Source organism: Leptosomus discolor, chromosome 7 (assembly GCF_034619465.1).
Source record: "Leptosomus discolor isolate bLepDis1 chromosome 7, bLepDis1.hap2, whole genome shotgun sequence".
Taxonomy (NCBI): domain Eukaryota; kingdom Metazoa; phylum Chordata; class Aves; order Leptosomiformes; family Leptosomidae; genus Leptosomus; species Leptosomus discolor.
Genome location: NC_141397.1, coordinates 40,891,665 through 40,904,475, shown reverse-complemented (window position 1 = coordinate 40,904,475; position 12,811 = coordinate 40,891,665). Strand labels below are relative to the sequence as shown.

At 41.6% G+C, this 12,811-nt stretch overlaps 1 protein-coding gene across 1 annotated transcript in view; it reads left to right on the top strand.

The window, feature by feature from the left end:
• Positions 1-5,473, top strand: part of LOC147415250 (uncharacterized) — a 112,889-nt gene extending 107,416 nt beyond the window's left edge. The window contains exons 4-5 of the mRNA XM_086468562.1: positions 1,325-1,333; positions 5,315-5,473. Of these exons, the coding sequence (XP_086324688.1) occupies positions 1,325-1,333; positions 5,315-5,473 (168 nt within the window). The remainder of the gene's footprint in view (positions 1-1,324; positions 1,334-5,314) is intronic.
• The last annotated feature ends 7,338 nt before the right edge of the window (positions 5,474-12,811 follow it).

Genomic DNA, 12,811 nt, shown 5'->3' with positions numbered 1-12,811 from the left:
AGGTCTGTTCCATTCAGGGAGAGACATGAATGTGTATCTAAGAGCCAAATTTAGCCTTCATACATCAAAAAGAACTTCTCAGGGAAAAGGACATGAGACAGAGGGGCACTCCGTGCAGCATCTGATGATAATAAGGAGGAAGCTTCTGATTAAGCTTGAAATCAAGTAGCAGATATTACAATGAAAGTTTTCCTCAGGTTTTTCTGTTTTGGTCTGTTATCTGCATTTGTTTCCCTTTCTCTCTGTTATCCTGGTTGCCTGTTTCTGGTGGCTCTTGCATCAAAATGACAACGTTTGAGGGGAGCTGAGGCCCTAGTCCTGTCACCACTTTAACATGTGCTTGAGCTTATGCACACAAATAGTTCTTTGATGGTGAAGGGGAAACATTCACCTGAAACATTCAGCTTGTCCACTATGGCTTGCCCGGAGTAAACCTGCTGCCTCATACCTGTCTGCCTGGGAGAGCCTCCCATCGAAGCTGACAGACACCTGGGACAGAAAGCCAGGCCAACTCCAGAAACAGGCTTTCTGAAAAACTGCCCACTGTTCTCCCCTCCGCAAGAAAAGAGGCTAAAAATCTGTGCTATTTTGTATTTGTAGGGTTCTTCAAAACAAAACATTGCCCGTTGATGCTTGGAGGAGTGCTGGTTATGATTCTGTGATATATTGCCTACTCTCAGTTCAGTGAGGATGTTTACCTGGCTCAGCCCCACTACCACCTGTGTGTTGAAGACACTGAGTAATGCTCCTGAGGCATGTGTATGTTAAGGCTAAAAAAAACTTAAAAAGAAGTTAATTGTGTTACTTTTCTACCTTGTTCAGACTGCTTAGTGCTGTATGGGCATGAAACAAGCTCAGGAAAATGAATTCTTGGCTTGCATGTGTATGTATTGTATGAGCCTATGCTCACTGATAAACAGAAGTCAGTAAAACATGCTAAAAATATTTCTTAAAATTCCTCAACAAGCATAGATAGTGATAGAAATCTGGTCCATGCTGCAGGGTATGTTGGCCCACACTGAGGCCATTAGTGCTTCTAAGAGGAGCAACCAGTTACCTCAATAGCTTCCCCTGGAGCCATCAGATTACACAGGTTGAATGCTGTCAGTTTTGCTGATTAACTGCACATTTTGATGCTGCTAGAAAGTAGCTTATCCTTTCAGCATTTCCATCCTTATTTTTTGGTGCAAACTTATCTCTAAATTGTGATCAGCTGCATAATGAGTTGCAGCTGCCCCTGTGCCCCTTGAGATACCCTCACTTGACATCACCTGCCTGTGGGGCTTATGAGCTTGAGTTAGTTTTCTGGTTCATTGTTCTTTAGGTAGTAGAGGTGAGTAGAAGATATTTAGTAGCATGTGGGTAGATCTGTGCTTTACTCTTTCTGTTGATTTAAGTGTGTTATGTGGGTTATTGATGCTTTTTATCTTTGTGGCCAGGCCAAGGGCACAATGCTGTTTTGAGAGAACTGTTGGGATTCAAGGGCTATATTTCCTGTGTGCCTGTATAACTGCATTTCTTGGCCTATATTTTTTATTTATAATAGTTCTCATATAGTTTCTTTTTCCTATTTTGTTTTATTCTGTCTTTGCAATGCTTTATTCCTGTAATAATGCTGCTTATTCATACTCCCAAGTGTGGTGGGAGTGCTGTCACAAGCTGCAGTGTTTGAGAGCAGTTTTAGAAGGATGCTAAATCCCTTTCTGTAAGGAGAAATAAGTTATCACAAAAGAAGCTTTGTAAGATGTTCATTGCCTATTGTGGTTTTGTGACTGGAACAAGGCAACTGTATGGGGGCTATGGACATCTGAAATTGCAAGTCTAATGTTTTCTGACACGTGGCTGCCTTGGGATGTGTGGCTTCAGTTATGACAAGTCATACTGTGTTAAGTCAAGATCAGGTCAGCATATAAGGTGATGTGGTGCTGCAATGTTGTGGAAACAAGTTAATAGGTCAGACTAGGGAAGAATTCTTGATTTTTCAAGTGCTGATTTCTGATACTACTCTATCATTCAGATCAATGGACACAAATATGTATACTGGTAATAAGAAGCTGTTCTGAAGGCTGGCAGTTGGGATTCAGAGAGAGGTGGACAAACAGTCAAGAAACTAGCTTTAAGCTAAAAAAAAAATAACCACTTGAAATACTAGTTCTGGACAATTCTATATACTGGTCTTTGTTTTGCTTAGGACCAGTAAGCTGCTCATCTGCTTTAAATGGGAACAGTCTGTGTAAATTCTCAGAGTCAAACTCAAAGGTTGACCCTGCTGTCCGTTATAACAAAGTGCTGCCAGTAGCAAGCTGAGCAGCTTCTGATCTTGTGCCTTAAAAGTGTTAACACTTAACTGATTGTGGCAAGCCTTTGAAGGTAACACCCTGTGGAAGAAGAGAAACTCACTTGGCTGTAGATGAATCTATTTTCTTTTGCTTGGCCATAGGCTTTGCCCTTCACATGATGATGGGTTTCACGGTGTAGCCTTGGGTCCTCCTACTTATTTTTAATGTGGTATGAACTCCTTAGCAGGAACTGAGACAATAGCCCAAGCCACTGATGCATCTAGTGCTTTAATGACAATAGGCTCTGTTTTGGGAATTACTTTTGCAAAAATTGTTTCAGTGATGTTCCTGAACTACCTGTATGCTCCCATCCTGCTCTTTCCTATTTTGACAAAAGGTTAGAACCTGACTGTTCAGCTTGATGCCTCTCCAGTGCATAGTAATAGAAGCACAGACATGGCTTCTACATGCATTTGTTGGAGCGCAGTTTGTGCACTGCCAAATTAGAGAGATTCCTAAAAGGCCTATCAGGAGACTATACCCAGAGGGGGTATAGTGGAGAAAAAGCTTTCTCTTTTGATTTGATAGAGAAATGAGAAGCAGTGAAAAATAGATCTTTAGCTTATTGCTCTGAATATGACTCCTGGAAATCTGATTTTACCCCAATTGAAATAAGAGAAAATTAAGTTTTGTTGTGTGCTACCGTGGTTATGAGCACTGTGGGCACCTCAGATACACTTCAAGAGGGTGATGAACACGCTTTGGATAAGGGATTGAATGAGAGAAGTCTCCCCCTTTGTGCACCTGACAAGGCACAGATACACAACAGGGGTAAATGCCTCTCCCAGGGAATGTGCTGCTGTGCATAAGCACATAGAAATAACCCACTTAAACCTATAGCAGCAAATGTAGAAGAGAGAGTCTTCACTATGCTCTGGTCCCTCATTTCCCCTTCCCTCCCTTGTAGGTTGGGGAAAACCCTGCCCACATATTACTAACACTTTTGAAAATGCTTCTTCTCTTTTGGGTTGTACAGGCCGCACACTCCTATGCTATAGAAATCAAATGATGCCTGTACTTGAAATTTGCTGTGATGTCCTGGGGATCAATAAGAAGGAAGCTTGCAGTTTTTATTGTAACAGGCCTAAGGCAGTATTCTGCTTCCTAGTCTTAAACAGAACAATAATGCTTTCTATCACCTTTCATGTAAATATACTAGACCTTATGCTTGGCATTTTCAGAGCTCTAGCCCAGCAAGTTGCCTATTTTGCTTGATTTCATTGTCACTGGGAGGGTGTGTGCTCCCACTGGGGCTTTGCTGTGACTTTTTTAGAAAAATAGGCACTGCTCAGGTTAATTTGAACAGGGTTCATGCTGTTCCTCAGGAGATGGAGATTTGTGCCAAAGTATTGGCTGTGTCCTCTTTGTTTTAGGAAAGTAAGTAATAAAGCGAACGAGGCACAGAGCAGCAGCGCTCTCAGCTGCTTGGGCGATGTATGGCTATTCAGTGGGCTTAGTTTGCTGTTTATTTTTGGAAGGATGTTTTGACTAATTGCCCTCTTCTAAAGAAGAGGCTTCAGCATTGAAGCTAGTCATCAGACTTTATGCTGATGGGACATCATGCGGGCTGGTAGGGAGAAGGAAAAATCCTAGATAAACTGCTGGAGCTCAATACATGAAACTCTGGGTTCAGTGAAGGATGGCTATGTTGTAATTGAATGTCACACCAGCAAAAGGAAGCGACAGTAATGATGCAGAGATGAAAAATGGGTACGCCCATGGGACCAATGCTTACTGACCAGCTGATCTCCAGTCACCTGCAGTTGCTGGTATATTCTCTGTGTGCCAGCCATAGGAGGTATGGGAGAGAAAAGAGGAGAAGGAAAAAGGAATAAAAGCATATCTGCATTATGCATTAAGTGCTACAAGTTTCAGTGGCTTTGCCTACAGTCTGTATTACTTACTGTCAGATGATCTATATTCTTGTAGTATCTTGCCCAGTATCTTCTGATTCCCTGATGAGGTAGCAGGGGAGTGTTGGTCTTGTTTCCCTATATCAAGCAGACATTATTTCTGTTTCAGGGTGGATGAGAAGAGACGAAACAAATTGAAAGTTCGTTGGTATGGCAAGGAAGGCAGAAAACATTGGCTTTGATGCAGAAAACGATAACAACCTTGTTTACATTTTGGATTTTGTTGATAATTTATGTTTTATTTAAAACTTTAAAGCGAATGTCTGCATGAGAGAGTAGGTTAGTCTATGGGTGGATGGAGTATCTTTGTGGCAGTGGTTTGTTTGATTGTACAGTTTCTTAAACAACAAAAAAGTCTTGTATTTTTATTCGTTTTAAGCCTAACTTACTGAAGCATTGGAGGTCATGAGCTGTGTGTGTGTATCCATACGTTTTCACTCTTATACCTGCAAAAGTTATTAATTCAGTGAGATCTGGCAATGGCATAATGTTTTCAAAGTTTCATAAAGTTCTGCAAGTTTTGTAAAATCAGTCACCCAGGGAGAGGAGAGAGCAAGAGATCCTGTTTGTACTTTTAACTGAAGAGAAGAATGTTGTATTGTCTGTGTCCTATATGGTTGGGGTCTGGTACCAATAAATCTCTGAAGGAAAAGGCTTTATTTACATGTTAAATACCAGAACAGGAATTACTAGTTTTATGAAACAGTTCTGCAGCTGAGGGGATGACTTGTTGGAGTGATATGCTTCCCCTTCCCACTGGATACACGTCACAGGAAGGAGTGAAACTTTCTGCAAATGTAGGTATATGTGGTAGTATGTGAAGAATGAGTCCAATACCTGGTTATCCACTTCTGTTCTTATTAGCTTGCAATTTTCCCTGCCTTCTCACGTTTTCTATCCTCTCTAGCCATAATCATCCACATGTGCCGACTAATGTACTACTTATTTACATAAGCAGGCATCAGAGGTGTAAAGAGGTACTCTGTGATGAATGCTGTATTTTGTCCTACAGGGAGCCTAAGTTTAATGTTCATGGTCTTTGTTTTCCCTCTCTTGTTGCAGGCTGGAATAAGTCCATCCGTCACATCTGCTGTTGCCCTTGGCATCCTATCGCTGAAACTGCATTCCTTTTCCCAGAGTACTCCAACAGGCTTAGACTGTGTGGGCTGGAAACGGCGCATCTCATCTCCTGGTGTGTACACTAGTCTTGATTGGACATGAATTATGAGAGGATTAATCTCTAGTTTATTGAGTATGGAAACTATGTGATAAGGATTCTAACCTATATATGTTGAGTGCTACATCAATGCCTGAGCGGAAATCTGCCTTGATGTTAGTTCTTTCACATGCTTTTTGTATTCTGGTTTAATTTCTCCCTGAGTTTAAAGACAGCAGTCAGCTTTTTAGTGAAGAAAGGATCACTAATGGCAATGATAGTGTACTTGATGTAGAGACATTGTGTTGTCTCATGAGAACTCTGTCTCACCTGGGATGATGTCATATATATCACACTCTTGAATTAGGCTTCTGCAGATGAAACAGACTCTCTGCCTTGTGTTTTTTGGAGAGCACTATAGTTGGTATAGTGAGATTCCTCTCAAGTTGCTAATTAGGCACTAAAGCAACTAAATGAGCCTCTAGAGGTAGAAGTTTCCTGTACTTTAAATACAGCATACTTGTTCTTCAAGGTGATTTATTTTCATGAGGAATGTGCATGAAGTATCATGTCTGCTTCATTTCCAATGACTGACACTTTCTCAGAATTAAAATGTAAGTTGCACAGATTATTAAACTGTGAGACATATCTTTGCCAGGTTTTAAAATTCTTCATCTGACAGTGACTGCCCAAACACTGTGGATATCTCTATCATAGCACGTTGGGGTGGAATAAGAAAAGCAGACTGCAGAGGAGTTGTTTGGCGGTTAGGAATCTAGCCAGGAAAAGGCATCCACAGTTGGGTCCCAAGCTGCCATTTCTGCCTCACAAAGTCTCTTTGTACCATTGATTAAACACTGCTGGAATTACCTAATTAAGGTATCATAGCATTGTGCTAATTATGTAAGAGTTGAATGGTCATAATATTTTGCCAAGGAAAACCAGTTTGCTTTCTGACACTGTGTGCAACTCGTGCACAGTCATGAGGTTTGATCTGGAAATAAGAAAACAAACCACTTATTGCCATGGCCTCAAGAGCTCTGTCTCTGCCCTCTCAGCACTGACAGCTTTGATCACTTGCTGTCACAAGCATCTAGTGTTGCCCCAATACTTAGGACCAGCTCCCTGGCTGAATTAAAAAAGCTGCAGCTTTACTCCTTGGAAATCCCAGGTGGAAGCCCATCATTGTCAAGTTGTCTGTGTGTCTCTGATGTTAGCTGAAATCCCAAAGTGCCACTGTTGGAGAAATAAATTCTGAGTTACAGCTTATAGTTCCCAGTTGGGAACTCAGGGAGTTAAAAAACATATGAATTTCGGATGGTGAATAGTGGGAGTAAATGCAGACTGACTGGTTGGTAGTGCTGTAGTTGTTTATATGCTATCCAGAAACAGGACATGAAACCTGAATCATCTACAATTCACACAATATTCCTGAGGTAGGAACAAGTGAATTTCATACTATGACCTAAGCCTGGACCTCAAGAATTTGTGTAAATGTAACAAAACAAATTAAATGCAGCAGAACACTTTTTCCAATGCCAGAAACATGCTAGTGGGGGAGAAAACTGATGAACAGAGGAAGTGCTGTAGTGCTTCTGCCACAGCCACTTCTATTAGCTGCTGCTTGTGTGTTCATATGAAGCGTTTTGGGGGTGATGAGTGTGTGCATGTGTCCTTCCTGTGGTGGGACATGGCTGAGAAGAAAACTGCAATTTACTGAAGCAATACTCTGAAGTTGTTGGACCCGTTTTAGAATTGGGAATGTCTTTCAGGCAGCAATAGGGCAGCAGAATGCCCTCTTTTATTCTTGCACAGCTTTATTGTGATACCTGTTGCTTTTGACAGAGCTGTAGGTCTTTTAAAGTAAATATAAAATTAAATGATGAATTCATTTAATCTAATTTTAAGGTTCCTAACTCTAAAGCTGCAGCTACTTGTATTAATGATCCTAGCACATGCTTTAGTCATAAAAGACACTGGGTATGAAAGTACTGTGCAATATGCAGTGGGACTATATACTTCCATGTTGAAAATATGGATAAAATTCTCACTCCTGAAGTCTGCACCTGGTCCCTTGTGCAGGAAATGCTGCAGAGACTGTGAGGAATGGGGTATTTCAGACCCCTCTCTGATTCTTCAGGTATGAACAGATGGCTGTCTTAGTCCCAGCCCAAAAGGTGCCATGCACAGCTATGAGACTTCTGTCATGCACCTACCCATTACCTGAGGACAAGAGCTTAGCTGGGCACAAATTTAGTATTTTAGGTGAGGCTTCCTGTTCCCCACTAGAACATACCACAAGTGCTGGGAGTAGAGCTTAATTTTAATGCTGTATCTGCTGTGCTCATTAGCTTCCCCTGACCAGTCACTGGTACCAGAGCAATGAGACATTGTCCTCTCTGCCTTTATGTCATGCTAGGACAAATGAGGCAGGCTCAAACCTGTCATCTGGATAACCCAGCATTTGGGATGAGGAGTATTGTGGTGCTCTTCGTCACTGCTCAAGTTTTGCAGACTGCCCTCCTGTCACCTCTTCTGTCCAGAGCAGCCACTTGATAAAACTACAAGGAACCAGTAGATGGCTCTAACAACTGTGAAATAAAGTGCAGCTGAGGTGGTGCTAATCTCTATATTCAGCGAAGACTGAATGAGTCTTGAACCTCCTGCAGAGAAGTATAGAGGTTGAACATCCCCACCAACACACGTGTGCTCACACACATACACCACTGAGGTTAGCAAAGTTAACTATCCTGTTCAAATATCAGGAACGTTTGAACACTTTGGAAAGATCTTCTTGGCAGCACCACCCACTTTAGCAGGTGGTATTGATGAATATCAAGTGTGTTTCCCCTTTAGTTGTCTGGTTATGCCCATGTCTTTATCTGTACTTTGCAGTATGTATCTGTTCCTTACTGCGTGGTTTACTGCAGTGTTTGAATAGGCTGAGCTAGAGTGAAAGACCAGTGTAGGAAACAAACCACGTACAATGTAGGTATGGGAATGCTTGTCTGCTTTTTGGCAGTCTTAGAAGATCTTGAGAGACCATGTGACCTAGGAGTCACCCCAGGAAAGGGATGAGAGGGAAGGGCCCAAAACATACTGGAGCAAGCAGTGGTAGGATAATAAGGCTTAAGCAGTGGACCAGCATGTTTGTCTTTAGGCTATCTTACCTATCTTCTCCCTCCCCGTCTCTCTCCTGAGTCAGATATCTGTTTATTTGTAACCTGAAGACATTGCCTAAAATTGGGAATGTTGTTGGGAAGCTGCTTGATAGACAGTGGTTGCAGCTGTGAGAATGGAGATAGAACTGGGCTGAATCTAGGAGATGAGCAGTTCTGGGTGTAGGAGCTACTAGCTCACAGGTCTAGAGCAGAGGGAATTTTCTGGGGAGGTGCTGTCATCTCTGAGCTTTTCCATAGGGACTCGTAAACAGGAGACAATCATAAGGTGACACTGTGACAAACACAGGTTGTTTGAGAGTTGGAGGTATAGTTCCTTGAAGTCCCTGCTCATGCTGCTATCTGTGCTTCTCAGCTAGAGATTTTCTGTTCATGTGCTTGCCCTTGTTACCTGCTCCCAGATGTTTTCCTCATGCTACCTCTTGGAGAATCTGTGACACTTCTGGATAGGGCCACACGTATGACTGTAAACCTTCAGGGTTTGTCATATCCTCATAGAGGGAGAAAATTGTAACTAGTGTATTACAAGATCAGGTTTCTAGCTGTGCTATAACAGATCTTAAACCTATGTTATTTAAAATCATTATTTAAATGCAGACTGAATCTTTTTCGTGACTTTCCCTGTGTCTTGTCAGATTTAAACAGCCTAAGGTCTTTCAGTTTCCTGCTATCAGATACCTACAAGAGATGCCTTGGAGTTCCACCACAGCTGCTTTGGTTATGCTAACCAAAGAGGTATGAATTCATTCTGACTTATGTGTACTGACGGTGAACATTCTGGTGGCCTTGGAAATCTTGCATAAGAAATAAGAATAGGCAAGCCAAGTTCTCAAAAGCTGAATCTTTTGTGGATAGTCTGGAAAACAGTAACCACTTAGTGATACTGAGTTATCCTCTGGCCTTGCTGGTATAGCGGAAAGTATTTCTCAGAGGCAAAGGGACTGTTTGTTTACTCAGCGTCCTGTGGCCAGCTTTCATCTTCTTTTCCCAGCTATACATGGGCTGTTAAGCTCACGCTTGGCAACAGTTAATGTGAAGATGTTTGACAGTCACTGGAGAAATCTATTCAAGAGGGAAAATATTAGCTTAATAACAGGACTTCATTAAGTCTTATAAATATTTAGCAGTACTGTAGTTCAGCAACCTAACAAACTGAGCTATTTATTCCATTTTTTTAATTCTAGTTCCTGAAGACACAGAAAAAAGTGGTATGCAAGTCCTCAGAAGGCTATCATTGTAGCTGTAGCATGAAATGTCCATTCCACCCTCATTAATCCATGGAAGTACCATTGAATTTAAGTGGCTAAAAAGTAATCATGTTGCCTACTGGATATTTCCCTTTGCCTCTGAATCACAGAAAGATTAGACCTTCTGTGTGAATCTTGATTCTGTTTAACTGCAGCCACAAATATTTGCACTCTGTGAGGTCTCTGATAACATGTGCTCACTCAAAGATTGTCATCCAAGCTTAAAAACTGGGCCAAATGATGTCTAAGTTCCTGAAAATTTGTCTTAGCAGGTTAAGTGGGATTGTATGTATTAGCTACTAGGTAAAAGATTTAGCTTATCAATAAATCTTTCCATGGGGCAAAGAGTGAAAAAGAAGATCCTAGCAAATCTTGAATGATTCTGGCAATTGCTGCTCAAAGCTACGAGACTACAGGAGAACCCAATAAAGACTAAAACAAAATCCAGCAGATATTTAGGATCAGGCTGCCCAAGGCTCAGGCTAGCTTGACTACCTTGATCAGGCTGCATAGTGGGATCCTTAATCTGTAGTTGGAGTCAGTTGCCGGTACAGCAACTTTAGCTAACTTCTCTCTCTAGAGTCACAGAAGAAAAGCTCTGCATAAATTTACCAAAAAAACAAAACGAAACCAAAACAAACTGTGATGGGTTGCAGTTTTGAACTCTGATATAATACTGTGCTTTCCACAACCTGGCTTTCTGGTATTTTTTCCTCTCTTCCCATTCTATTAGAAAGTGCCTATCCAGTACATATATATATATAAAATAGGCATACCTCTGTAGCACCTTCAGCTAGGATTACAGCACTATTGTCTCTGACACTGAAAACATCTTTTGGTGTTTGCCCAGAGCATTCCATCCAGGGAGCGGGAGGGTTAGCAAAGGAACAGATGGAACGATTTAAGCAAGTTGAGGTCAGAGATCTCCCAGGTAAGAGCAGTTGCAACAGAGCCTCTGTAAATAGTGTATGTTTAGTAGTTCAGTCAAGGAGAGATACAAGTATGTGGAGTTTCCTTGCTTCTCATGTACCAAGCATGGATTTCAAGGAGCAGGGGGTAGGATAATTAGGACTGAACTGTAGCCTCTCCTTAGCACTTTCATGTCTGAAGAGATGCACTGTCCCTTCCTGTTCTCAACACCCTGTGTTCCACATCCACAGAACAGCTGCATTCATCTTTGCTGCTGATGCTTAACTTGCCTTCTCCCCCATTATTATGATCAAGAAGTTTTTCTCTCCATTTGTACTTTAATGCAGGCAGTTCTAGGAGGCCCTGGAAGGACCAGATCAATGCAGAAGAGTGGTTCTACTGGAGTCAGATTGAGAACACATTTCCATTTCTCTATTGGGAGGCATTAGAGAAAGATATTTTGGTCTAAGTAGCTACATTTGGAAGATAACTGAAGGAATTTTTTTTGTTATGGGCCACTGTAGGAATGTTATTTTTGCTGCTACTGCAGAGACATTTCTTGTAAAGAACAGCTGAAATATTTAAGGGCTCAAAATGTTTCAGCATTGTTGGGTGCTTTGTAGTAACCTTCAGTGATGGAGGGCAAAGTTTTTTTCCTTTAGGAAACGCTCAGTAAAACAACAGCCTTACTGAAATAAAATAACCCTGCTATTGCACAGAGACTGAGGCAAAGTTAAAGGGGTGTCTCTGTCAGAGCAGGCTGTGACAGCTATATAATCATGTGGCCTTATTTACTTTGGAGAGAATTACCTTGCACAGAAATAGTAAAACAAGCATTTCCAATTCTTGTGTGAAATTGGGCTCCTAGTTTTGGGTTTAGGTGCCTAGACACATGTTCACTTTGGAAATGGTAGGAGCAGTTTGATATTTCCTGGCATGCTCCTTTGTGTCCTACCTATGGGTGTCTGTCACCCTCCCACCTGTGCTAGTGGACCTGAGCTCCTCATTTACTGCTGTCCAAACCCCTAGTTACAGAGTCTCACCTGCCTGACTTTGAGCTGACCTGGATAATCTCACACTGAAGGAATCTAGTTCTGGTCTTACACTTATACTGGTTTTCTGTTGTACATGGTACAAACCATTTGGCTACTCTTAAATTATTTAGATAGTTTGACAAATCTGCCATTGTAAAGCAGGTGTTTTAGAAGAGTGGCAGTCCGGGAATGTCCTTTTTCCTAAAACCTCTGTGGTGTCTCAAAGCTGCTGTTAAACAGTACAGGTATTTCTGCATTCTCAGGAAACTAGTGTTCTTTCAGAATCCTTTTTATAGGGACACACTGAATCACATGTCAGGTAATGAGAGTACAAAACTTTCTAATTAAAAAGTAGTTAGTGATGCTGTTTCACTTGGGACTGAGGTCTCTTACAAAGACCACACACTGAAATGGGGACCATTCCAGGTCTACAGTCTGGGAGTGGATGTTAAATGATTTTTCAAAGCTCCCAGCTGCAACCTCCCCAAATCTCAATCTGTGTTTTTCTGGCTTTGATTTCATTCTGAATTCTTTTTCTGAGGAGTTACAAAAATAGTTATTTAATAGCAGCAGCCGCAGCCAGTTCTAAACATGATTAGCTTATATGTTAAGTCCTTTCTGAGTTCTCAGGGGAAGCAGATAACACAAGGTCTCTCTCACTTGGGCATTTTTAAAATGCATTAAATTCTACTATTCCCACTTATTTATTTTTAATCTAACAGTTCTGCTAAATTAGGAGGAAAGATCTCTGTCCTACCCTTGCTTTTTTTAATGTCTTGAAATCAGCTTTAATAAAAATCATCTGCTAGAAGCTGCAGCTGAGAGCAGTTGAGCTGCCACTGAGGGAACCTCCTTAGTGGACCCCTATGATGTCAGGATGCATCGAGACAAGCAGAGAGGAGGATAGGAATCCGGTTCAGTCCTCAGACAGCACTGCCAGGTACCACTGCCCTGGGAGCAGCTGCTACAGAGAGCTTTGCCTGTTTCCTCCCCCAGCATAGCAGAGCCCCTGGCTCTCCCTCTTACCTGCCTGC